At 42.7% G+C, this 27,965-nt stretch overlaps 1 protein-coding gene across 1 annotated transcript in view; it reads left to right on the top strand.

The window, feature by feature from the left end:
• The window catches only part of CNGB1 (cyclic nucleotide gated channel subunit beta 1), a 1,925,718-nt gene that overhangs the window by 65,318 nt on the left and 1,832,435 nt on the right, over nt 1–27,965 (top strand). The window contains exons 2-3 of the mRNA XM_069217388.1: nt 11,601–11,722; nt 14,270–14,315. Of these exons, the coding sequence (XP_069073489.1) occupies nt 11,609–11,722; nt 14,270–14,315 (160 nt within the window). The 5' untranslated portion in view covers nt 11,601–11,608. The remainder of the gene's footprint in view (nt 1–11,600; nt 11,723–14,269; nt 14,316–27,965) is intronic.

Below are 27,965 nucleotides of genomic sequence, written 5' to 3'. Positions count from 1 at the left end.
GCTAGGGCCTAAAATCCACAGCTACCCATTATGAGAAAAAAAGGTGTTCTTCGTAACAACCATCTTACCGCAACAGATATAAATCTGTTACTAATCTCTTAACGTTAATTCACAACTTACACTGGTTGGTTTTAGCACCTCCAGAAATGCTGGCTTCAAAGCACAAATACTTATCAAAGTATCTGAATACTGAAACCAAGACTTCTAAATGTGAGTCATAAAGCCACGTCAAGGCACCAACCGCTTTATGGTCCATTCAGACGCTGTTCATACACCACACACAAGACTTTCATACAGTCTACCATGGGTCCACTCCAACTGATCAGTGCACTCACCATGCAAGGGCCCATCACATTCATACTCCACAGGATGGAATCAGTTTGACTACATTTTACCACCTGTCAAGTAACAGCCTTCTTCTTTCTGAACATTACCGAACGCATGCCTTGTGAACCTTTACTAATGGCTCCTGTGACAGTCCCATAAGGCTCAGGAAGACATGTTTTACATGCGTCTTTAGCACTCTCACTGTAGTACATCCAACTCCTTCCAGTATGTGGATGCAAGGTAGGGGTGTCCGAGTATGCATCCAAAGCATCATTCCTCGAACTGAGTGAACATATCTACCTTTGAAACTAAGGCAAACCTGTTAGGGAATACTGCTGAAGTTCCCTAAAGAAAAAGTCATAAATTATGAAAAACTGTAGTTTATGACACACAAGGGAGTATTGGGAGAACATAGCATGTGTCCAATCCACCCTTATGTGCAGTGCTGTGGATGTAATGTACTTATCATAAAGCAGACTGAACATTTACTAAGTTCTGGCGGAGGGTAAACATAGCAAGCAGGTCAAGTATTTACCTATGCATACCATAGCAATTCAGTATTCGGACGAGTGCGGCGCCAACGGATCTAAATCCATAGTTGAAGATGAAGCCATGGCATGTGTATCTGTACTATCTGCCTTCTACCTATGCAGTATCCCTGTGAAACCGCACCTTCCCTAAGCTCTTACCTGTTCATGCATCTGTCTTCATCAGACTCCTGACTAATCCTGTATACTTGCCAAGTGAACCAATACTAATGCCTTTTGTCCCTAGCTACTTGAAGGCCAAGAAATCCTCTCTTTCATGCACCTTCAGAGAACTTACTGTGCTAAAACCAACTCCTTTCAGTTTGTGGATGCAAGTTAGGGATGTCCAAGTATGCCTTCTGAGGCCTCATTCCTCGAACTGAGCAACCATATCTACAGTTGAAACTAAGGCAAATATGCTGGGGAATACTGCCTAAGTTCCCTAAAGTAATAAGCCAAACAAATTTCCTGTGGAACTCATTCGCCAACACTTTTACTTTTGCTTTGAAAGTGTGAAAACACAATTACAATATCTTGAATGATGATAGTTTTCACATCTTATACTAAAGATGTGAAAATAATCATCATACAAGATAGTGTGCCCTGTACCCTTTTTAAATAACATTAACTACGATACAAGTTACTAATTGGGTTTACACACTTTCAAAGAAATGAGAAATGTTGGTGAATAAGTCCCACAGGACATTTGTTTGACTTATTACATTTACTCTGGTTCTCGTGGGCAATCAGGGTGGTTCTTTACTTGTATACATAAATTCCTTAAAAAGCACTTCAAAATCTAGTCAAGCCTTTAAAATTTTGCCACACAATGTACTCTGTGACAAAGTGGCATATGTTCTGTCCACCGTTATGTGCAGTGTGGGAACTAGAATGCGCTTGTCAATCGGTAAACAGAACATCTACCATGTTCTGACGGTGGAGAAAGGTGTCGAGCAGGCCATTAGAAAGTCCACGATTTCCTCATGTAGAGAAACTAAAATTCTGCGGCTGCTTGCCTAGCGAAGTAGTGGCCCATAGAAGGTAGTTATCCATGCACAGTCTTTGAAAAGTTTACCTAACAACAGCTCCACCTCAGTCAATTTCCCAATACTTTTGTATGATACAACATAAAGTTAGTAGGAAAACAAAGGGCTCGTTGAGATGGGCTCTAGAGACGGTAAACAAGATTCTCCTACCTCTTTCTGTGCTTAGAGCAGGCTTTACAATGACTACATGGTCAAGCTTTTTTAAGTGTATCAGGAATGCATTCAACAAAGAGGCACTCCTGCAGCCTTGCCACCTCCTCCAGAACATATGAAGTAGAAGCTACTGCTTCTGTAGCAGCAAGACTTTCAATGATGGACGACTGAAAGTCAAGGAATTACATGAGTCTTCCTGTGGTTGTCTGACGATAAACAACATATAAACTGTATGTTGCCATCAAGATCAGGTGGATAAACAGTTTCTATAACAAGTGCAAGTTTTATGATTCGCGTTGTATGGCTGAAGAACCTGGTCGTTCTTATCCACTCTGCCTTTGTACTTGTAATCAAGTATACAGGTGGGTTTGTGAAATTCAGCCACCTGACCCCAAACTGTGAAGAGGGAAGTGCTTTCATCATAAATTATAGTGAGGATGTACACATAACACCAATCTGAGAACTTGACTGCGAGCAGTGCTCTGTGATTTTTGGAGCTTCTTACAAACAAGCTCCTGCGGGAATCCTTTGCAGTGACAACGAACTGTACCGCATGCTACTGTGCAAGGTGTGTACAGCTCACTGAACAGCTCTACTCCAGTATAGAAATTATCCACATAAAGGTTATAACCTTTGTGAAGGAGTGGCTGGACAAGCTCCTGTACAGTCTTTGATGTGACTCCTAGCATGGCAGGGCTATCTACAGGGGTTACAGTGGAGTCTTACCTGTATATACTCTCTTGCTGTACACATAGCCAGTAGAGCTCTCACATAGCACGTACAGCTAGATGCCATAGCAAGCACTTTTGCTTGCAATATACTGTCTAGAAAGCAGCCCCTCTTTGTACATGATCAGGCATTCATTGATGGCTATATTCTTTCCAGGTGTATAAATCTCTGGAATCCTGCAGACAAATGTTCCACAACAGGCTGAACTTCAAAGAAAATGTCATGGTCTAGATGGTCCCGGGACAATGCAGCAGAATTGTATTTGAAATACAGCATTGCACTGCAATAGTAAAAACGATCTCTGCTTCTGTACAGTGCAAAGATGGGGGTTAACCAAACCGTGCAAGTAGACCAGTAGGACTGCAAGGTGGGTTTCTGCACCATTTTCAGCTTAAGGCCCAAAAATATCTTTAAAACCTCAAGCGTCCACTGGTGTGCCTAGAACGAGGCCCTAGATTGCCTCCATGCGCCCTCAGAAATTGATTGCCACACACATTTTTTTGCTGCACAATTTGCTCAAGAAAGTCAACATCCAAAAAGAAATGGGTGTAGCAGTTGTCAAAAAAATTGGTTGTATCGACTTTACATCCAGCATCGCCAGTGAAAGGTGGGATTTAGGGCTGAAATAAATTGGGGGGTGCCAAGACAGCACTCTATGCTTGCCGCTGCACATGCTTGCTCTATGTGTTGGTCTAACGTACTGTGGTCACCCCAATGCATAGAATGTGCTTGTGAAGGGACAACACCTTTGCCATCATTTTGTCCCTCAGAATCGCTGGAAGATGAGTCATCAGATAGGACTCCACCGACTGAAAAATCACTTCCAGATTCTGCTCCATTGTCTTCTCCCTCAGATGCTGTCTCAGTCTCTGATCCCACCTCAGAGCTGTCCTCCATAAGCCGAGTTAGCGCTTGGGCAGCAGTCATCCACCGAGACGCCATCTCTGCTACTGGCTGAAACCATCCTTCTAAAACACTATCCTAAGTAGAAGGCAGATTTGTTGTTTTAAAACAGCCTGTGGGTGTGTGCGTGTGAGATGTGTGCAGCAGTAAATAAAGACAAACTCACCTTATCGTATCTTCTTTCCTAAGTAAGCAGGTTCTCCAAGGACACTAGAAAAGCAAAAAAAAACATAACATTACTCCACCCTGCCACATACTGAACACCACAGCATAATTTTGTTAGGGATTTTGCAAAACGTTATTGTTGGGAGAACTGCTGGGCCATTGCCAGTATAGAAGTGATTTCCTGAATTATCAGACGGTGTTGAATAGATTAGGCAGCATAATGCAACACTTTTTTAATAGTATTACGTGTTAACACAGTAATACTGTCTGGCCAAAATGTTCAACTCATTAGTGCGAGTTTAGCAATCAGATGCAGAAATAAACATTGAAAGATGACCATTCAACCTCTGCACAGTCCCTTTTACTGCATATGCTACATAAATATACCATCACTGGATACTGCATATGCCCCATAAATATACCATCTGCTGCATATTCTGCAGAAAGTAGACTTACGTGGCATATGCAGTATATGTATATATATATTTTTTTAGAAATTGGTGTTTTCTCCTGGGGAGGGCGCAATATGCCCCCCAGAGGAAAATATACATTTAAAAAATATATATATGCTGCCCCTTTAAGGGGGTCAACCCATTTGATGAAGGTCGACCCCTTACCTTCTTTTGTTTATTTTTAAAAGTGTGGCTCCCTTAGGGAACCACAGTTCAGAACGAAATATAGAGGCCCAAAGGGGTCGGCTTGTGAACAAGGAGGGCTGACCTCCATCAATTTCTGCTTTCATTTTTTTTTTTAAACGTGTTAATATATATGTGTTCCCCTGGGGGCATAATCGCCCCCAGGGGAAAAAGAGCATTTTTTCCCCAAAATTGTTGTACCTTTGGGAGCGGATCAGCCTCATACAACAAGGTCCGGCACCTGTCAATTCTGTCAATTTTTTATAAACATTCCCCTGGGGCGCAAGCTCACCCCTAGGGGAAAAACTATTTTTCCCCCAAAACTTTGTGCCCATGGGGGGAGCAGCAGGAATGAGGTTGACCCATTACCACAAGGGCTGACCACCCCTCCCCCCCAAACAAAGGTCCCTGGTGATCTAGTGGATTCCTGACTGTGGATCACAGCGCAGCCTCAATCCACAATCGGGAATCACTTTCAGAAAGGCTTTGTTTGAAAAAAAGGCTCAAATGAGGCCTTCTTGAAACCTGGGGAGGCGGTTTTCAGCAAGTTTTGCCCATCGGAGCATAGAGAAAGCACTCGCCTGCTTCTTCTGCCACTCCGTTGGGGAAAATGTGACGTCGGCACACCTCGTGGCGAGCTGGCGTCCAAAATGGGCAGGGAGAGATGCCGAATCGATTCCACGTCTTCCCCTGCCTTAAAAACAAAGGCCCGTATTTATACTTTTTTTGCGCCGCATTTGCGTCGTTTTTTGACGCAAAAACGGCGCAAACTTGCAAAATGCCATTGTATTTTGTAGGTTTGCGCCGTTTTGCGTCAAAAAGCGGCGCAAATGCGGCGCTAAAAAAAGTATAAATACGGGCCAAAGAATCCTGCAGTGCTTGCACCGGAAGATCCTTTTAAGCCCTCCCCGGTGTCAACCAATGGCTGACAGATGCACTGAGGAGGGTGTACACGAGTTAGCCATTGGTGGACACACGCATTTAAGGGGTTAAGGAGGGCATGCTTGGTGTGCCCCTCCAGGTCACAGTACACTTCTGGACCTTGGCTTTACCATGGGCATTCCTAGGACTCGATTAGCATGAAAGCTATGCCAACAAAATGTTACAGAACCTGTTTCACATATGGCCAGGTCACTCAGGGCAAGGCTACATGCCCATATACCATTCAGGGAATATTCGTCCAAATAGTAGTCCTGTACAGAGATGGCAAAGATGAACTTCACAAACTTGTTGATGCTTCTTTAAAAACATTGTCAGCAATCTTTCAATAATGGAACATTTTTAAAATAGTGGAAGAGAATTCTGCAACAAAATGGTAGGTTCCGCACAGGTTTTCTTTCCCCACCTATCCTCACACAGGTTTGGCCTAGAAATAATCACCAGTAATTGTTGGGAGTGCTTGCTTTATGAGTGCTTACTTTATAGCTCTGCTGGTGTAGCACTCCCTTTGGAATGTAAGATTACTTTTTCATGAAAAAAGCTAGGGGACTGATAAAGAGTGTAGGTGCTATTTAGCGCACCTGATAAATAGCAAAACCAGGGGGTATGTTATAAAATAGAACTATTTACAAGTTTCTGTGGAATAGCATGCGGATTTAGGTACTCAGAACAGCAAACTCTGCATGAGACGGTAAATAACGTATCCTTTTACCCTGTTAGATTTTGGCAGGTTTGACCTGCTGAAATGTAACGAAGCTTGAGCTTTTCAAAGCATCCGATAATTATTGGATCGTTAATTACCTTTTAAATTGTAATTCCGAGGCAGGGAGAACCCTATAGCCACTCTCTGTCCTGGTAGACATTATAGAGGTAGATCCCCCAACCTTGGACCATACATGTAAACCATGCGCATGGAATGTACATCTCAAAAAGTGAATGTAAGCTTTACTTTGCCTTGAACTGTTGAATCGAGCCTTATTCTACCTCGTATTGGTTCTTTATGCTACTAGAAAGGATAATGGCTTTTACGTGCACTTGTTTTACTGGGGATGGCTCTGACATACGTAGGCCTACATCAGGATTATCGGGCATTCTTTGATGTATATGTTCATTTTTGTCCAGGGGAATTGCAACTTCCCTTGGTCTAACTCAAGAAGTTTCTGCTATATTTGATTTGACTCATGTTTTTCTAGCTTGATTCTGATATTTGGTAATTGTTGTTGAGTACCCTGGTTTTAATCTATACCACTGGTGCGTATGTGGTCTAGCTGATGATTCGTCTAGTGTGAAGTGGTGTGCATCTGACGACTGTAACATACCTTGTTCTGTTTGTGGATAATTCTGGCATACCCTGAGTTAACTCGACCCATTCTGGTGTATCTTGGTTTACATCTGTATGGTTCTGACACTCCGTGGCTTCCTCTGACCATTCTGGCTCGTTCTGATCAAATTTGAGGTGGTTGTGACATTTTTATTTCACTTCAAACCAAACTATCATGACTTTGTCTACCTAGTATGTCGTGACCCCATTCAGGATGGTATTTGCATAGCTTGGTATTCCTTAAAATGACTAGGACATGTTTTGATCTAATCCACTCAATTCATACTTATCCAGGTGCAATGTCCGCTTTGCCAGTGTGATTAGGTTATCTACTTACCTACTTACAGAGGTATGTTGGTTTACACAGGTTTTGTGTAGCTCAGGCATGACAGTTACTTGACATATTGGTTCTTTGTGTGCGCAGACTGAGGTCTGCTCAGTGTAGGTTTCTCAAATCGATTTTTTTTAGACTGGGACCAATGATCAACAGTCTCCAGGCTTAAAGAGTGTGGACATTGTGGTTTGGATGGTGAAGGTTTAAACCACTAGAGCACACCATAGATGATTAGGGGCAGATCGTGTGGTCTGCCAACTAGACCCGTGCAGTGATGCACTGGCTGCATTGTTTCTGCAGGGTGTTTTGCTGTTGATGCTTGGCCATTCATCTAACCTAAGTCTGGTAATAATGTGTTATCTCTCATCTTTGGATGCTTGACTGGGAGTGTCCATTCCGTCTATCCATGGGAGTCTGAAGTGGAGTAGTTGTGACTCTTACAGTGAGGTTGAGCTGTGTTTTTTTCTGGTGTGTTTCATTCCTACTATGGGATGTGATGAGGTGTGAGGCTGACCAAACGACTTCTTCCTGGTTCTGTATATAGGACTGAACTGCCTTCTGGTACTTGTCCCCGTGGTCATGAGTCTGGCTGTCTGGATTTATCTCTCTTCCTAGTTCCCAATGCCTGGTGTTTCCCATTTCTTCAGTAGACATTGCCTCCTACATGCACAGTTCTTTCGTTAACTGTTGATATGGCATGTTGCCTACTCTCAAATATACTGGTTATGCGGCTCCTTCTAGGGTAACCATGGAATTTATAAGATTGCCACTTCAGTTCTCTTTTATCCTTGTCTCTGAGACTAGATGGGTTCTTTAGAGACATGGCTGACATTAAGGCAGTTGGAATTCTTTGTTGTGCCCAATGCTTCAAGTTGAGTGCCGGTGTCGGCTGTGCATGTTGAATCTAACTGTGGTTGGTACATGTATGTCATGGTCTAACTTGTTGCTTAGTATAACTCAGGACAGTTCTTGTTTAGTTTGGCTTAACTGAGATAAGGATGAGTCTGACATGCACTGGTCTAACAGTAAATGAGTACAACAGACTGATATAACTGAGAATGATTCTGGCTTGCATTGGTCTAACTCACCATGGTCTAGTACGTCAGAGTGTTTTTTGCATGCCTTGCACTGCCACTGGAAATTCTGGTATGCCTTCATCTTGCCTTGTTTTTCCCTCGCCTTTGGCAGTTGAGGTCCGAACTATGTCAGGCTTGTTTGAGCTCTAAAGAAATCTTTGAGGGAACAATCTGTGATTGACTTCATGCGTACTCAACATCGGGACAAAGGCCTTAACAAAAAAATCTCTAATATTAAAATAAATTACTAAACAAAATAACAGCTCAAGTTCCCCTAAACTTGAACAGGTCTCTTCCCTGAGATAGCAATCCCAATGATTCAGAAGACATACCCAACTTGGTTGCATATCTCCTAAAATCTCCAATGAAAACAGAAAAAAGTTTAGAAAGGTTAGTAAATTGATTTTCTGACAGTTTTAACACCTCCAGACGCATTATAGGTTTTTTTCTGCAAACAGTGTTCAAAATTTACAAGCTCGGTGATCAACACACAAAATGCCTACATTGGTCAAGGTCACCAATTGTGTGGACTACTGCTGTTCATGTTTCTGCCAGAAGCAGCAAATCGAGAAAAATGAATTTGTAAACATATGAAGTACTGTATGTTGAGTATAGCTAGGTAACATGTTTAAAATATATCTTGCTTGTTTTATATCAATGAAGACCCATTTGGCATAATTATCTGTCAATGAATGAGAGCTGTCGCACCATTGAAAGAGGCTCTAGGCTTCTCAGTTAGGAACCTTACAAAATGGCTCTACACTTTTGGTTGTCTGCCTTATAATTGGTGGTTTAATTTGTGTTGATGGTTGCAGGTGGTCAGCATCAGCACTCATTTTTGGGGACCAGAATTTTTTTTTTTTCTCATCAGACTTTGATCTTGTGCAAGCTAAAAAAAAGGCAGCAAAAGTTACAAAGACAGTGACAAAGGGGAAAAACAGGGGTGAAAAATAATGAGATAAAGAGACAGGAAGTGTAGGGTGTTGGAGGAGGGTGGTAAGAGGTGGAATAAAGACTACACATCCTTGGTATTCAACAGCCCCAGCCTTCAACTTACTGGAGGCGACTACTAAGAAAAACTGTGGGCTCCCACAAGAATGTATGAATCTGTTTACAAACTAAGCATGGCTTTCCATCGCAATAGTATTGTTTATTTTCTACTCCTCTTGAACCCACCAGTGCTCTTTCCCACTCCTAACACAGTCGTACCCCGTCTCTATTAGTTCTTCAGCCCTCGGCCCAGTATCACCCACTTTGGCTACTTTCCCTCCCTGAACACCCCTCTGACTCTCTGGCATCCTATTCTTACCTCATGCTCAGCTCTTTCACTATTTCGTCTCCTGGTACCCCCCATAGCCCCACACTTCATGAGCCCCTTACAATGAAAAAGAAACACTTTTCAACACCAGCAGTACTATGTAAGGCTACTGAAGATGCTGAATGGAAAGGGCTTTTGAGACATAAAGGTAAGTGTGCCACACTACTTAAGGCCTGGCTGGTCGGTTTGTTATGTTGTGGGTATTTGTGGAGGGCACGACTCACGCGGAAGGGTTTGTTGACTTTCAGAAGGGGGAGTGTCATGGCCTGTCTGTTAAACATGATGAAGGGGCCCACATTTGAATTGCATAGTAATTCCTTGATTGGGGTTTGTCAGTACAGTTAATATTTTGTGCATGAATGTGTGTTTGGTGTGCAGTGCCTTATTTGCCATTATCCCGAGTTTCGAAGTCGCGGTGGCTTATTTTAAAACTTCAAATCGGATTATTCCGGGTTCAGTTTGCTACAGTAAACCACGTTTTGTTTTAGGATTTGTGTTGTGGGGTAAAACCCGTATGTGTGCACCAGTCTGTATATTCATTGCATGTCTGACCACCACTGTTACTCAAGGAGGTCTCTAGATATTGTTTTCGACTGCTTTCTGTAACTCCAGGAAACAGATTTCCAAGACAAAGTGTAACTGTTTCACCCAAGAATACTGTAAGGAAAGATTCACAAGCTGATAAGTATGACAGATTGGACAGACTGTGATTGTGGGAAGCCCTGATGCTGAACTGTTGTTTTTTTTTAATTTTATTAAAAAGAGGCATGCAGAGGATGGAATAACAGGGTTCCTATGGAGAGCTTTTATAAAAAGTTGGCAAATTTGCTCTTTCTGAAAATGTCTATTCAGTAGTTTTGTTTTGGCTTTTCCCGTCGAAAAGGGTATGGCATGGTTTGTTATATCCATTTTTATGACACATTTCTGTTCACATGCAAAATAAGTGATGGAAAATGATCATCTAGTGTGAGCTCTCTTTCTTTGGCTGTGGTAAGGGCTTTCCTTTGGTTACCAATGGACGTCATGCCAAGCTTTGCCCTTACCGTTCCGACAGTTTTCTGTACATAATTGTTTCATAATTCTCCGTGCTAGAAAATCCTTCTTCTGGCCCTAAGAAAGGCTATAGAAAAGTCAACTAAGTTATTGAAAAACCCTTGGCCAGAGAAGCGCATACATAATACATTTCTCTGTAGGCAAACCGCTTCCAACAAAAACAATCAAATAACTAAATATTAGTCAAAAAAGAGTAATGAATCATAGACTCCTCATTTGAAACAAAAAACGAGATTGTGCTGGAGATGCATATTCCAGTGATTTTTCTTTATTTGAGTTGGTTCTTTGTTATGTGCAGAGTGCTATAACATCTGTAGCACTTGAACCTTTAGCTGTACTGCTTGCTTATTTGACTCCTGAGGCCTGTGGGCAGTGATCTGGGTAGGTCTTAACTACAATGAAACAAGGAAGCCAGGACTGAGTCTAAGTGAAGAGCCATGCCTTCAGTCATTGCAAAAGGCTACTCTGATGTGCAGAGAGGTAGGCCGTTCCAGGCTTTGGGAGGGAGGCAGGGAAAGGCCGAGGCCACCGCATCTGGTTTGAACGGTACAGAATAAAATGGGTGGAGGAATATAAGGGGAATTTTCCTGTCACTAGAAATCCAAAGCATTGGCACCTAAATGTCAGTGCCTGCCACAAGAGAAAAGTGTCTAATAGGTAATTAGGTTACACAACAAGTGGAAACGGCCAAAAACAAAGCCAGTAAGTGTGTGCTATGAAGAGTGACCTTTAGGGAATGTATTGTTTACTTCATTATTTGTAGAGGAACACTGATTGTATGCTACTTTGTCATGTATCACTGTCACCTTAATTTCTTTTTTTTTTAAATAAAATATATTTAAGTACATTTTATTCTAGTTTGAATAAGCAGCCCTAATCCTTAACTTTTTTGTTATCATGTACCTTGGAGAATGTAAAGTCGCAAGCTGAAATAGAGGTGATGTAGAGTGTGGGTAATTTAGTGGTCAGCCGATGTAGGGTGGGTGATAAACCTACCTGGAGTTGTATTGTCTACGGGTGTCAACATTGTGGATTCAAGTGAGACTGTGCTGAACTGTGGCTCCTCTTTCCTAGATTTCACTATGTTCAGCTGGATCGAGAAGGTGATCCCCCAGCCCCCTGAGACCCCTAAAAATTCAGGATCAAGGGCTGAGCTGCAGAAGGAGCAAGCAACGCCAGCTGAGAAGGTCGAAGAGGTGAGACTTGCCCATCAATATCTTAACATGGAAAGACAGATGATTTTTCGGATCCCTCCGTTCCTTCCTCCAGGGCCCTAAATCCACCAGCGGTTGCCGTCTACGGCTCCAGTATAACTGTGACCTGTGCCAGGTCTTGCAGGATTGCCAGAAACCGTACTGTAAAAATATGAACTGAAGTGTCCCAGTGCCATAATCTGCACCCTCCCACGCCCTCCCTCAGGGCCCCTTTGTATGGGGGACATACTTGCTTTGGTTTGAAGGTAGGGAGACCAGACGCCCCGGATTTCCCCAGACAATCCCGGTTTTCAGGGGACTGTCCCGGTGTCCCCACGCTTTTGTTCATTTTACATAAATGTCCCTGTTTTTGGGGCAAAGGCCAGGTCAACCTGTGAACGCCTTTGTTAATTTTAAATGTCCCGGTTTTTTGGGACAAAGGTCGGTTCAACCGGCCAGTCAGAAGTGAAAGGCGTGCTCTCCATTCACATGCAGCTCCAGGGTCTTAATGAATTGAAGAAGTAATTCACCAGTGTCTGCCCGTTTGTGTGTGTTGGGGGGGGGGGGGGGGGGTGGTAGGTATACACACTTACAGGACAACCCAGATATAAAAGTGAGACTAAAGGCCACCATAGTGCCGTCATAACATCATTTTTTTTTTTGTACACTAAGGCGCTCTGAAGTGGCTTTTTCCATGCGCCATATTTACAGAATGACACAGTGCATACATTGCACCACTTTGTCAACCCTTGCACCACATTATGCCTGTGCCAGGCATAGTGTATGCAAGTTGGCATCCCCCCGTTAGAGAGGCTGAAAAAAATGGCTCAAGGAAATCTAAGAGATTTCCTTGCGCCATTTTTTCACCACTTTTACTGCCTACTCAGAACATGCGTTAAAAGGGGGCATGTGATTCAATACAATTGACCCCTTTGTATTCAGGAGTAGCGTCAACATTTTGGCGCAACTACTGCAGAGTACATCAATAACAACATGGAATTCTGACACTATTGCCCCGTACCCTGCGCCGTATTTTAAATATGGCACACATGTTAGGGGGGCACTACGGGGTGCAAGGAAAGTGGTGCTGCACTGGGTGCAGCACCACTTTTCTTAATTCAAACCCCAAAGGTTTTACTCCTACTTTTATGTCTGACCTGTCCTGGTTTCTTCTTTTCAAAATTTGGTCACCCTACTTCAAGGGGATAGGAGCCTTTGGGTGACTGGGTATCATGGGCTGGTCTTTTTCCCTTCAAGTGCCCACTGCTGCAACTCATTTTAGTGCCTATTAAAATTAATAAGCACCTGGTGCCTGTGAAACTGTGCCAAACTATGAAATTTGTGCTTTACATATAAAATTCTGCCATGCAAACTTTGGATGTACCTATTGTTGAGTACTAGCTATCAGAATAGTATAGTTACCTGGAAGGCTGCTCTTAAAGCAGGGGTTGGACCCTTTCCAGTGTCACTGGACAGCTAACAACCAGCATTCATTTGGCCACATAAAAGCCAAGAGGACGTCATTGTACAATTAATTCTTTTATAACTCTTAGTGCTGCACTGTTATGTAGTAAACAATTTAAAAATACTAGCAGTGTGCAAAATTTCCTTTTGTGTAATTATGGAAAAATATGTGCAGTTACGAGAAGTGAAAACCTGGCATTTTGCACTATGTTTTAGTGTACAATGCATCTTTATGTCACCCTTGGACACGAGGACTCTACTAAAAAGATAGTTCGAAAAAACAAAATTTCCACTGAAAAAAGCCACTGACATCCTGTCCGTTTGTTGTTCTGGTGCTTCTATTGTAGGAATTTTACCCAAGCGACCCCAGTTATGCCAAGTGACAAAAAGGTGTAATTTCATGGAATTTCACAAAAGAAAGGTTAACGCGAAATGACGGAAATTAAATAAATTACGCTGGCGCAGTTGAGATTTTTCCCAGGACTAAAAAATATACAAAGTGCGAGGTGCGGTGTATTATTTTGAGTTCCGCAAAGGGCTAGGCAATAAGTACTTTGGAAGTCAACAAAATATTGTCCTGTTCCAGCAAAAGTTGCAAGACAATATAGGATGTATCCAAGTCCGAAAAAAACACAGACTTGCCTTCTAAAACAACAAATCTCAGATGAGAAAAGATAATGCTATAGAGAAGTACTTGTCCCCTTTTGGAGAAGTGCGGATTCTGGGAGACCTGTTAGCTCCTGTTGTCCCATCAGTTCTGGCAATGGGAACATTTGAGCACTCGCAACAGTCTCCCTCTTTGCAGTGTTGTATTTGAGTAAAGCAGTTCTGCACGCTACAAGTACTAGAAGGTAAGGTGATTTGAGAGTGAAATGTAGCATGGGCTGAAAATCTGACACCTGACAACAGCACAGAAAGCTGGTCAGAGCTTCAACTTGTTGTGTCACTATGTCAGCAGCATTTTCTGCCAGTAGGTGTCGCTCTAATCAAGTAACACGAACCTTGCGTTTTTAACTGTAGTTTGACCTGGTCTCTACATAACCATGACATGACTTAATTCTTTTTTTTTATTCCATGGTGTCCAAGGGAAAAACAGCCACCGCCGCGAGCAAAGCTTCCGATCCAAGAGACGGTGAGGCATAAAGAATGTTTTAACTGTTTATAAAAATAACTGGGAATAATGTATGCAAGTTCCTACTGAAATGGAAATGTGATTGATTATATTAAGATCAATGTCGCTATAACTTCCATCCTTTGGAAACTGCTGCCACCGTATCATGTGAGAGGGAACTGGCAGGAAGAAGCACCTCGGATAGCAGCCTCATCCCTCCTAACCTGAAGTGACAGTAGACATGAAACTCCCCATCTCTCAGTGTTAGAGCCTCTGCTGTGCAGGCGAATACTTTTTGCAGATGGGCGCTGGCATGCTGGCTTTTCACTTTCCCTGCTTCCCTAGATTATGGGAATGTTTCTGAAAATACACTTTGATGTGCAGCCACGAGCAGGCAGCAGAAATGTATTCATTATAAAGGAGACTAAGTTAGAGGTCTCAGCATCCAACACAATAAGGCAGAGCACTTGTCAACTTCAATATTTGATGAGAAGAGAAGTAAACCAACGGTTACATGCGACAAAACGTAATCCAGTGCCATAATGTTAAACTGATTTCCGGGGGTTTTAGAATTCCCCACAAACCATCATTTTGTAAGTCAAACAGACAGTTCACAGACAAACGGTATGCAATGCTCCACAAGTGTTCGCTGGATCTAATGTTATTGACCATTGAAGAATTACCCAAAATCTTGTACTTTTGTCTCGATGTTTTCCACAAACTCCAACCAAATCAAGAGTATCATTTCTAAGACCTGGGGGATATTGCAAAGTGAAAAAGGTTTCAGAACTTTATAACAAGAGAAGCTTGTGTTTGCATATCAACGTTCGGGCAATATGAAAGGAATAGGTTTGAAGGCTTTTAGCACACAGTAAAGTTGGAAAGGGCACACTAAGATGCACTCACTGCAGTAATGTAATTGTGGGTAACACCTTAACCCATCCCACCCGTGGAGACACAATTGTGTTGAACACACATCCAATTGCGAAACAAGTCATTTCATTTACTCTCCGAAGTGCCCATGTGTCTTAATGGATATAGGCAAGGCAACCCGGAAAATCAAAGTGAGAATCTCCGAACATAAAAGCAACCTTCGCCTTAAGTTGAAACCATCCAATGCAGGCGTGATGCACTGCCAGGAATCTAAACATAATGTCGGCCAGTTGAGATTCCAGATTTTGGGAGTTGTTGAATTCAGTACGGGGAATGACAGCAACAGAAATTTGCTGCAGATAGAAATGTATTGGATGAACAGTTGGACACACTGCAACCATTTGGTTTGAATGACAGACTTGAAATGACTTGCTTCCTGTAATTATTATATGTGGCACACGTCACTGTGGAGTCGATGAAGAGCACAACACATGTTTTTGTGTTTGGATGTATTTTTACTGCGTAATTTACATGTTTTTTTCCAAGTTGCTTAAGGCATGAGTATTCACAATGAGGTTTTGTTTAATTCCCACTTGTTTAACGTGGCGCTGCTGGACAGGCTCCACCTTGTGAATTCAAGGAAGCTCTTTGTGTGGTAGGTTTTTTTGAGGGGGTCATCAAATTTAATTTTAAAATTGCCTCGGGGTGCTCTGCTTGTCAGGGAGGGGAGTCCCACATGTCACTGGGGTGCCGAGATTTGGGGCAGCAGTTAAAAAGAGAAAGTTGTCATTACCTGATAGGATCTGGTTCAGGAGCCGTCTGGTTCGTTTCGCCTATTCATGCCCCATAGCTTGTAATGTGATTTTCTGGGAACTCAGTTGAATCAAAGGGGTCTGACGTCATTTGGAGTGATGGCATTCATACCAACCTCTTCTTCTCCTGCTCCCTCCCTATCCCTCTTCTACTGTATTCTTGTCACTCCCCTCCCGCCATCTCAGCAGTCCTTGCTACTCTTGTCGCTGCTCTCAAAGGTTTGCTCCCGCTCTCCCTTTCTCTGTGGCAGACACTCGGACCCTCATCCAAGCTTGCGGTAATGTACTCTCAAGTTTACCTCAGATTCTGCATCGTGAGATCCTCACTCATAGTCCTAAATGTAGACTCTTCCCTCCATGTGCAGGGACTACGAATCCCTGTTTTTTCTGTATATAACAAGGTCACTCTGTAGTTGGAGATCTGCACCTCAGTGTCCATAGCCTGGCGACACCTCCATAAATAGCAAGACCGGATAGCGTTTTCTGCGTTTTTTCGCTTGTATAGCAGTAGGACCACATTGCTGCACCTTACAGAAACAAATACAATACGCTGTCCAGAATAACCTGTAACCTTCACTCAGTGGAAAACAGAAATGAAGGAAAAGTTGCTTGTCAGGTCAAATGTGCAGATGCTGCAAACAACATTCACTGTTCCTTTAAAAAGTCTACTGGTTCCTTATTCCAGCACGTGCTGTAAAGTTGTTTCTTCTGGCTCATGCTGGAAGGATCTCTGGTCACTTTGTGGATACTGCCCGATTCTCCTTGGATTTTGTCTCCATGATTGCAGGGTTTTAACTTTCATTCATTGTTTTAGCCTATAAAATCAGTTTTTCCAACACCTTGTCATCTGATAAGGAATATCTTAACTAAAAATGCCATCTCTCTTTCTGTAATGTCCCTCACAAAATCTTCTTCAGACTCTCATTCAGTTTGTGTGGTCTGTCTACCCGCCATGCATTCTGTAAAAGAGTGCCGAGACCTGGGAGTACTGGTCGATGTGCGACAGGCGTTGGCACTGACTTGTTTGCCACGAGGAGTTTGACAGCCCTACCAATGTCGACAGTAGGGCCACTGGCATGTCAACCCTCTCTCTGGTTCCGCCCCGACCGACATCACTTCCATTGAAATTGAGACCTGTACTGACAAAGCAGTTGTCGACGTCGAGACACTCAGTGGTGGAACACTCAGTGCTGAGAGGACATTATCTAGCTTCTATGTTAAGGTTGCTGTTTAGGCGAACAACTGAGATGCACTCCGCAGTTTCTGTTTTTCTGTTTCCTCAGAAGCACAACATGATACCTTTCCTGATGACCGGTGAACTTAAACTACCTTACCAAAATGAATTATTCTGCTAGAGGACCCTGTGCAGTAACCGTGGTATTCCCCTGTCCGTTTGCTCCAGCCAAACCAGTATTCCAGTAACGTCAGTGACTCCACAGCTTCTGAAAAAGTACAAACCATCTGAGCAAGACCCGGTTAATTTGAGAGAGCACCTAAGCCAGACTTTGGTTATAGTCTCAGTTGTCGGGAAAAGACGTGTGTCTGCACCAGAGACATCGGTTCTACCAGAACCAAAAAGCAAATGGGAAACAGCCTTAACAAGGTGGCGCGAACCACGCTGTGCCTTTACAGCGCGGCCCGAAGCACGAATGTGTCTTTACAACCCATTCCTTTACCACACGTCATTACAATTACTTTAATTATTATTATTATTATTATATAATTATTATTACTTTAAGTCCAACACAATGACTGATGGGGACTGCCACCTGAAGAAGCAGCTGAGTTGAAAAAAAAATTCTCTCCTTCGGGAGACTTTGTTAATGTTTGTACCCAGTCTCCTGTGGGAATGTTGGGTCAACCTTGTATGTTATGCTTTGATCTTCCAATGGCAGGGCAGAGACGATCAGTCGAAAACAGAGCTTGCTGGGCACAAGATCAGGTTTCTCAGGCTCCCTGATCCTGAGAAACCTGGCCTACTACTATGCTGCAGCTCACCTACGCTCCCTTACCCACTGGACAGAAAGAGACAGAGAGAAGGGATGCAGCATGATTGACTATACAATGGCAGCAGGACCCCTGTGAGAAATCCCCTGGCAGCCTAGACCAAACCAGACGAAAACACTCTATATCTCCCCATCACAAGGGCGACACAGGCGGTCTGGGACAGGTTAGGGGTCAAGTTGGGCCCTACCACATTCCCCTCCCCATTTAAAGCCCTTAGGGCGAACTACAAAATCACATCTGTACTGACTAGAACCCTATGTGACAAATGGCTGGGTGGGGTTGTAGTACATCGAGGTATGTTCATGCAAGAGTCCATCAGATCATTCGAACACCTAAAGACCTAAGATAGAAGTATCATATCCCAGAGGCTGAAAGATATTGTTAGCTACAACTATGCCTCTGGCTAGCACACCCTACTATTAAGCTAATGGGGTCAAGACCTTTTACACACTTTGAAAAGAACCTCACGCACTGCACAGATGACAAACAAGCCATTTGTGTTACATACAACGTGCTTAATACCACACATGCCCCACCAAACACAAATTCCAGCATGCAGGGGAGAGGGGGGTACACTACAACAAAGGCCCCACTGTCATTTAAGAACCCGGGCTATTTACTATGCCCAAAACAACGGTTCTTATCTATAATACCTAATTAATATTAATAGACAGCACACAACAGTTGTATCTAGTTTCACACAAAATGCACAGACAGACGGACATCTCTCTCATTCAAATGCAATAAATAATCTTAACACTTTGAAGAGAATGTGAACCCATATATTTATATAAGGTCCATATATAAACCCATATTTAAATACAACCTAGCACTGTCGTAGTTTGGACTCTTGCCCTGGGCAAGACTGCTGGTTTGGGAATGACAATACTTATGTTTGTAGGTGACTATGCCTGTCCTACAAGTCGCAACTGTAGTCCCAACCCTTCCGGCTCACTAGCAGTACCTCATCAACAACCCAAACAGTCAAAGGTGATTTGTGGCGGCCTTTACGCATGGACTCAGAAGTATGGCATCTCAGGGAATGTTGGGCTAACCGGAGATGACCCCTTTCTCACAGATGTATTATATCTCAACCACACACAGGCAATAACAAAGATGCTGTAATGTTTCAATAGTTTTTATTCAACATAACACGGTAAATCATATTTGCTGCAATGATTAGGATAATGAACAGTACAAGAGATAAGATTGTAAAGACAAGGGTCATGATTATGAAGACCCCCACCATCTTGTAATAGCATAGGAAGACATGAAACATATCATATGTCCGTGTACCCTATCATAGTAGGCCTAACCTTCTACCTAGAGGAGAGCTGGGTATGTTAAGCCTAACCTGCCAATGCCACGTCCCTGGAAGGAGCCCCCAACCCTGGTTACATTGAATGAGGTCTCGAGCTCAGACTTCGGCAGAACACGAAGTCCGGGTCAGCGTCAAGGCGACGTGCAGCATTGATAGCAGCAATGGTATCTGGTCGGAATCCCTCTAATTATCTGTCTAAAGTGTGATGTATTTATACAGATCTACTTGGACCCCTGACGTAGGTTGTTCCAAAACAATAGATAACGCTGCATGCTTGAAACGGTAATTTCTAATGTGAGCCCCTACAGTTTGTTTGTCTTTGTTGTATGAGTTGATACCTTAGTGAGGTGACACTGATAACATAACTCTAAACAAAAGGGACTAACTATAAACACAGCAGCCATCTTAAAAGATGTCATTAAATAAATGGTCTAAGACAGAGCAAGCTAAGTAGGTTAAAAGTCACTAGATGACAGGGGCACGACTCTGCAAGCGAAAGCTAAGCTAACTCCTGTTATCCCATTAAAACAAACTAGGATTCACCACACCCTCCCCATTGCTGTAACTAGTATGACACCAGTACTGGCCACCACCGAAGGTGTGGTAATCCAAAAGCAAAAAAAAAAGCTGCTCTGAACTAAAAGTAAAGCATAAAAACCAATGTTAAAAACCTAGTTAAAAAGATTGAATGTTTAAAACATACTGCAGAGACATAAAGTCAACCTTGACAAGCACAGCAGGCCAAAGTAGATCATTGTGGCGTGGAACTATAGTCATGGTCTTGAAGACTAGCTCCGAAGTCACCTTGCAAAAAGTCATCAAAAAATGAGGCCAAATCATCTGATGTGAGATCGATCACTTGGGCGGATGGATTCACGGAGCAAAAGTGCGCAGTAGTCTTAAGTGCGGGTCCACCTACCTCAGTGCCATTGTCCATAGATGGTAGAACCAACTCTGAGTGTTCATAAGTGGCCTAGCGGATCAGCCTCAGTCTCATGGGGCACGACCGTGTATGAACCCTCATCAGGGACATCAGCAGTTCTGGGTCCACAGGAGATACTGGCAGGACGGCAAGGCACACAGTTGGCAAATGTTTGAAGAAGCACCAAATGTAGCGAAAGACCGGCTGCACGCACCAGAGGAGTGGTCGAAATGACAAAGACCAATTCCACTCTAGTTCCTCCAGCAAGGAAACGTCGAAGATCTGAACCATGCGTTCACGGCAAGGTTGCGCTGGTGGCAGTTGCTCCATCGCTCCGTGTAGCTGTAAAGAGACAACCACTGCAAATCAGAAAAAACTGCAGCAGTATTCCGCCAAGTATTGCCAAAATTATAGGAAAGCCACCAAACACACTTGAAAAGAGTGAATGGATGGCCGATGGGATGACTCCGAAGACAGCCTGGAAGATGGATACAAATCCAGACCTGACAGCCTTAAAGAAGTGGACTATCCCAGTAGTGCTCGAAACATTGAATATTCTGGATACCAGCTCACCAAAGTGCTTGGGGAAGTTGGTATTTAATAGGGATTGTATCTCGGCTGATTATCTCGTAATCTGGTGCGCATACGTCTCTCTAGCGGATGTCAACGCGACCTGTTTCTGAAACAGTAGCACCTTTAGTCTACTCAGCTTGTCATAATTTACATTAATGGTATCAATGTGAGGCCACATTTCTGATACTTTAACTCTTGTGTGGGGGGAAATAAAACATGTCTACAACATGTAACAACCTTCGAGACAGAAATAGTGTAGCCAATGCCCGGTCGCATACCGCAACAGCTTTGTTCACTCAGCACCACATAACTGCCATTGGTAAGTACATGAAATGCTGGTCGAATCAGAAACGGGAGTACCCTTAAAAAAACAGGCCAAGTTCGCGACCCCCGCATTACAGTGGCCGTGTTGGGACACCTGCTTGCAGATCATAGAATGACTAACAGTAGTCTCAAAGTCGCTTCCGCTAAGAAAGACGTCTGTTTCGCAGTTCAGACATTTATAATCAAAAGGCAACTCCCACTCTTCCTTAATATAGCTATCACCCAAAGGCTCATACCTGCCCACGGCAAGATGTTTCAAGCACTGTGAAAAATGAAAGGTGGATATGGGCAGATCAATAATGCCATGTATAAGCCAGACAGTCGAAGGACTCTCAGCTATCGTAAAAGGCAACTTTTCCAACTTCTCTATATGTAGCATGGTGAAACTCGCTTCCCTTTTAGCCATTGTCAGTTGTTTCTCAGAGAGATTAAAAGCAGCAAACAGTTCACTACCATTAATGTACCGCCATGGACACGGCCATTTTTCAATGTTTGTAACTTTCAACCGAACTGCATGATCGAACGCAGCTGACTTTGTCCATGGTATAAACGGGATATGTCTGACTGAACAATATCAATCGTAGCTGACACTATATTCGTTAGCGAATAAATTCTGTTGAACAGGGTGTTCATGCCGTTATCGACAACCGCCAAAGTTCTTTCTAAATTTTCCTTATCTATCTGCCTTAAGCGAGCAGCGGCTTCTATCTGAGAAAGTTTCCATATCTCATTATACATCGCATATACACATCTTTTCGAGCGTTCTTTCCTAGGACCTAACAGGAAGTCCTGCCAGTCTATATTTTCAGAAAGTGTGTTCAGGTGTTCTTTAACTGCGGCTAACTTGTTAGACTGTACCCATTGTTGACACAGTTTACCCACAACCTTAAAACCCCCTGCGGAATTTAAAAAACTAGCCTGACATCCATTGGTGTCTATTGGCCAAATCAACCACCCGCCGGTACGAGAAAGTGAAGAATTATAGGTACCAGCCTGAACCTTTGCATCTAGCTCTTCTTCGATGTTATTCAAAAAGAATTGTCAACCACTAAATTTAGCCGGTTTGGGGATACTGGGCGTGTTCATTTCTTTATTTTTGCTAACCCAAGGCAGGACGTCTGTTGTTCAGTGTCATTCAAAAAAATCATTTGTTCAGGAATCAGGCATGCCCTAAACAAGGCCTCCCTACCCTGTATTTGCTGATCTTGTGTCCCCCTTACACTCTTTAACTCAATATTGTTCTTTCAGTGATCGTAACCTTCAATGGTAAGACAGGAAACAAAGGCATCTGAATATATTAGTTTTGTATTAGTTAGCAAAAGTTTCAACATTTTTGAACGAGGCAGTTTAAAAAAATATGACTCAGAGTTTCTTGTATTATGCCCAGTAAGCAAGTGAATTTGTCTAAATAAATTTTAGGACTCCCCACTGGTGGTGTTGAACAATGTTCCCATTGTGTGTAATTAAGAACAGGTCTATGTCTGGTTGCACGGTGCAGGTAGTAATGTCCCCACTTGTTGTAGCAGAACATTTCCCCATAGTTCATTGTATTTACATGTACATCATCACTTTCAAATATCGAGTAGTCCTTCATTTCAGTTAACATATTATCAACTGTCTGGACATCCCAATCATCAGAAACAACACCAGGTGTAATTACATCTGTCATTGATATTTTGAATACATATGGAATTTGAATGACCTCAGTAGGCCCGTATATTTCAAAAAGGAACTTTGTCCCTCACAATCCGATCAGAAATGGGTACTGCTGAAATGTTCACCGGGGATAAGTCTCTGTGGACCTTGTGTGAGGAATGGTGTGGAGTCAAAACGTCATCTATTGGTGTTATAGTTGCGCGCTCAGCAGTAGCTCATTCTCCGCCCTCCACATGGTCGAGGAGGGACTCATAGCATTGTTGGCCATCATAACATAGTCCAGAATATTATTTGTTACTCTATTCTGAAGAGGAATGTCCAGGCCACCAGAAGCATTTCTGTAAGAGTGTTATTGTGGCCGAAATACCAGCATGAGCAGAAGCGACGCCCTCATGCACTGCTTTCACTAGAACTAACCTCTGGTCTTCGTTGGGGATCACCCAATCTCCAACCCCAGGAATTGTTGCGTAGGCAACATTCTGTGCACTGATATGGTAAGAATAGTTTGTAGGGTACCCTTTCGGGAGGGACTTGTCCTCAGCCGAAGCTTTTACGGCAGTCAAAATTTCATTATCCAATCTCGTATGGGAACGAGTCACTGCAGCCACAGAAGCCGTAGCCATTGCTGATTTGGCTGCTTCACCAGCCAAAGTGTTACCGATAACGTGTACTCCTACACTTTGGTGGCCCAATGTATGTACTACATGGACACACCATAGCTTCTCCTTAAGATCAGCCACCCTCCCCCACAATGTTTTGTGTTTTATGGTGTTCCCTTTAGAATCTCTGAACCCGCTCAGTTTCCAATGAGTAAGATAATTATTGTAGGACTGAACACAATAATATGAATCACAGACTATCAAAGTCAGTATTCCTGTCTCAGTTTTTTCTAGCGCTAAAATAAGAGCTTTAAGTTCAGCCAACTGAGCTGTGCAGTCTCCTAGGGTCTGTGAATAGGTATTGTGAGGGTGGAAAATCCCATCCTTCATCACTCCACTCACGGCTGTGCAAGCGGCTGAGTATTGATGTTTTGTACCTACAGCTGGTGGGGCTGAACCATCAGTATAAATGACAATATCATAGTTGTTTAAAGGTAAAAGATGTAGAGCAGCGGGCCACTCTTGTTCATATTGGAGAAATTCTTGTGTCTGAAGTTTGGGATCAAAAATATAATCCACATCAGTAGCTGTCAGAGAAGTCGCCCACTGAATCCAGCGTGGATGTAATGCTTTCACGTTAGGAACGCTCTCTTTGGTGACGGCTTCTAGTGCCGGCACCGGGGTACTGACAATAATGCATTTCCCCTGGGCAAGTGGCCTTTCTTTTATGACAGCTATCTGAACTGCAGTTAGAATCTTTTCTATGGGCACAAAGCATTGCTCTGAATTCGTGTACAGATGAGATTTATACGCTATGGGCACCATGTCATCCTCATTAAAGGTGACATACGTGAACCCAAGGGCACCAGCAATTATTCTGATGACCAACTTTTTCTTGTTGTCGCGGGTGTGTAAGTGTTTAGCTTCTAGCATATCCTGTTGCAAATCCCTAAGGATGCATGTATGTTCAATTGTCCAGTGTCTGCTAGAAAAATCTGGGCGTATTAAGTCATATAGCGGCTTAATGCGTTGTGCATAGTCAGGAATGTACGTTCTGCCAAAATCAAAGAAATCAAGCAGAGACTGTAGTTTCCTTTGCGTATTCGGTGGGTGCAGTTGTGCACATTTTTCTAGGAAGTGTGGGGCCAAGCTCTTTCAACATTCAAATCAACATTTCCTTAAGTTGAGTTGCTGCAGAGACTCTGGGTGGAGCGGAAAGATGTCTTGATGAAGTAATGGAGGAGTTATTTAAGGACTGCCTGTTGTTAACTGTAGAGCTTTCTATAACTGCTTAGGATATTCAATGGATAATTGAACATGGCAACATGTTAATAAAAATCTATTTAAATGTAAAATAAAATGTTGTCTGGATCAACCGAGAACTAATTCTTTAAATGACATGTAGGGGACTCTCTTTGCCTCAGATTAATACTGTTGAACAAAACAGTTGTCCTCAGTTTTCTCTGTTTTTCAAATCTTGAGGCTGGCCAGCCTGTACGAATTTCTCCCTGTGGAAGTGTATGCAATGTTTTATTCTGATTTAATTGGATTTCATTCAACTGTCTTTAAATATCTCACTCGCCTCTTCCACAGTGAGGTCCGAGTCGCTGCTGTGTTGTGACTAGACTACTCAATTGTAATTGTTTAAAGGCTGAATCCACCATATTCCATGCCTCCTGAATTGCTTCTATCTGTAGTCAAATATTAAGCAGAGAGGATTGCAGTTTGGTAACCACCACTTTAAGCTTTTTTTCTTATTTATGGATCTCATGTGCTTCCATTGAGTTACTCATTCCACACTTGCCCATCAACAAAACCTTTTCCTTTGGTGTCAGGCTGCTGTCTACCTCCTGTTTCAGTTGAGCGATACTTTATCTTGTTCCTGGTTGTCATCGTTATGGTCCATTCTTCTCCCCTTGGTTTTAAATTTCCTGTCTTGTATTTCCGTTTTACAGAGAAAACTCAAAACGTTATTTCCTTGCTTCACAGATTTGGCTCTATTCCCCATTGAGTTTAATAATCCACCTTGGTAGCTCTCCCTGCTTCACTCTACCTCTTCAGAAATGCTTCTCTGTCTACTTGTTTGTGAGATTCATTTTGCATCTGAAATGCTGACATTTTTCACTTGCCATTTCTGTCATCTGTTTTGAGTGCCTAAAAGACTTTTGTTTTTCTTAGATGTATTTACTCTACCTTCACCCATTTTACTATCAAGGCCTTTTCCCTCTTATAAGAACTCTTTGAGAAAGATGAGGACTCTCTGGCATTTGGACTCTCCACCCTGTATCTTAGCATGAGAGGACTGGCCTCGTACTACTTTTGAAATACACTATAAGATGCCATTGATACCTGTAATTTGATGGACTCATTGTGACTGGGCTTTAGTATTGGCTACAGGTGGAGTGCCCTGGTGCTGGTGTATGTCAGTCTCACATTCCTATCTGTATCGTTCACATATTTTGCTTCTGTCGCCCTCTCTATGAAGTTGGCTGAATTGTAACTGATGATTATTATTTTTGGTCTTATATGAGAAATCGTGCCCTCTTGTCTTAACACAGCTGTGGCACTCTTCCAGTCTAAGTATTTTCACACCTATATGTTGGCGTTTAGCTGTTATTTGAAGTTCCCCAATGACCTTCACTTTCCCTGTGCCCATAAGGGGCAGCCACTGTCCTACATTTGTATTAGCTCACATCTGTCATCACCTGCTGTTGTGCTTCTGTTTCTTGAACTCAGATACCTTATCCTGTATTATCCTATCGCATCAGGTATTCATTTTGTAAGATCAGCACATCATAGTTAATCTCACTGCAGTCCCTTTCTGCTAGTGGTTATTACAGGGTTTGATTTTTCTGGGAATGTCTTATTTTTAAGCCGCTGCCACAAGTCATCTATGCTTCTCCATAATGAATCGGGTGACCAGATGTCCAGATCTGCATTGTGTAGATTTGGTTTGACGGATTTCCCTTTCCTCTTCTTTTTCTTTAACACACCTGGAACCACTTATCACAGGGTATGGGGTATAAGGAATAAATGTTCAGTAGTGTTGTTTGTTCGTCATTCTTATCACACTTTGCATCTTCTAGGTCGGCATATGGTGTCATTCATAGCGTACAGTGGTCTTCCCCAGATTGTTGCTTTTGACCATTGCATTCATGAGCGAAATGTGCAGTGCCTTCCAGAAATCGGCAATCTTTTTTTCTGCGCATTTTAAGTGCTTTTGTGGTTGTTCTTTTCTTTATCTCTGTCATTATCTGCTCAATGTGTGCTGGATTCAAGGTGGGTATGGGCAGCCATATCTGTCATCTAGATATGCTTTGTGAGAAACAAATAGGTACGTAGAGAGAGACCAAGATCACAGCTCTATTCTTGCTTTCCCTAGCATAGTGATTGACAGTACCAAACCCACAGAGTTATGCACACAGTTTAATTTGGGACATTTTGACCTTGTTGGTGATTGTTCTTTATTTTTTAGTTTCTTCCTTCTTATGTATGTGTTTGGTGCCTTTCATTTGAAATTATATTCCTGCAACACACCAGTTACAACTGTCACACATGTTCCTATATGTCTTTCTATCTGTGGTTCTGAAAAGTTAGCAGTGTTTACTGACAGATAGAGAACCTTACCTTGTGTAGCTTTCGTGATGTGTGAAAGACTTCTTACAATTTCCTCAAAGGCAAGCAGGCCAACCTGTAATGTAGACAGTATGTAGGTGTGCACATAAGAAGTGACCGTAGATTAGCTTTTAGATGAGTGGTGTGCAGGGTGATTCTGATCTGGCTACAACAACAGACGGATGCACCTGCCACCAATCACCACCCAGTAGAGCCCTTCAATGCCACCATTCAAGTCGCTGCATGAGCCAGACTCAAGCATTTCAGTCACTCAAAAAACCTTATTTTGCAAGAATTTTTAGTCAACAGCCCACTGGTGGTGTAAACTTCGTGTCCCAGCAGCTACACTGAAAGATACCTAGTGTCCATCGGACTCTTCTGGTTGTGCAGGAGGTATAGAAATGCACTTGATGCGCCCTATCATCCTACAGTCATTAATGTTTGCTGTGTTGCTCCTTTGTCCCTGCGACTATGACATCTATTTGCTGCACTATTTGGTGCAGTTCTCGCTTAGGCCCTCATAGCTTTTTGTCCACATAAGCTACCCTCGCCAAATTTGCATCCTTTTTTTCCAACATCCTTAGGATTCTAGAGGTACCCAGAGTTTGTAGGTTCCTCTGGAGGAGACCAAGAAATTAGCCAAAATACTGCGAATATTTCTGTTTTTTTGCAAAAAAAATGAAAAAAGGGCTGCAGAAGAAAGCTTGTGTTTTTTTCCCCCTGAGAATGGCATCAACAAATGGTTTGCAGTGTTAAAATCACCATCTTCCCAGCTTTCAGGAACAGGTAGACTTGCATAAAAAAAAACATTTTCAACACAATTTTGGCATTTTACTGGGACATACCCCATTTTTCTATTTTCTTTTAGCTTTTAGCCTCCTTCCAGTTAGTGCCAGAAATGGGTGTGAAACCAATGCTGGCTCCTGGACAGCTAAACATTTCTGAAAAGTAGACAAAATTCTGAATTCA

Source organism: Pleurodeles waltl, chromosome 12 (genome assembly GCF_031143425.1).
Source record: "Pleurodeles waltl isolate 20211129_DDA chromosome 12, aPleWal1.hap1.20221129, whole genome shotgun sequence".
Lineage (NCBI taxonomy): Eukaryota > Metazoa > Chordata > Amphibia > Caudata > Salamandridae > Pleurodeles > Pleurodeles waltl.
This window is presented reverse-complemented; position numbering and strand designations above follow the sequence as displayed.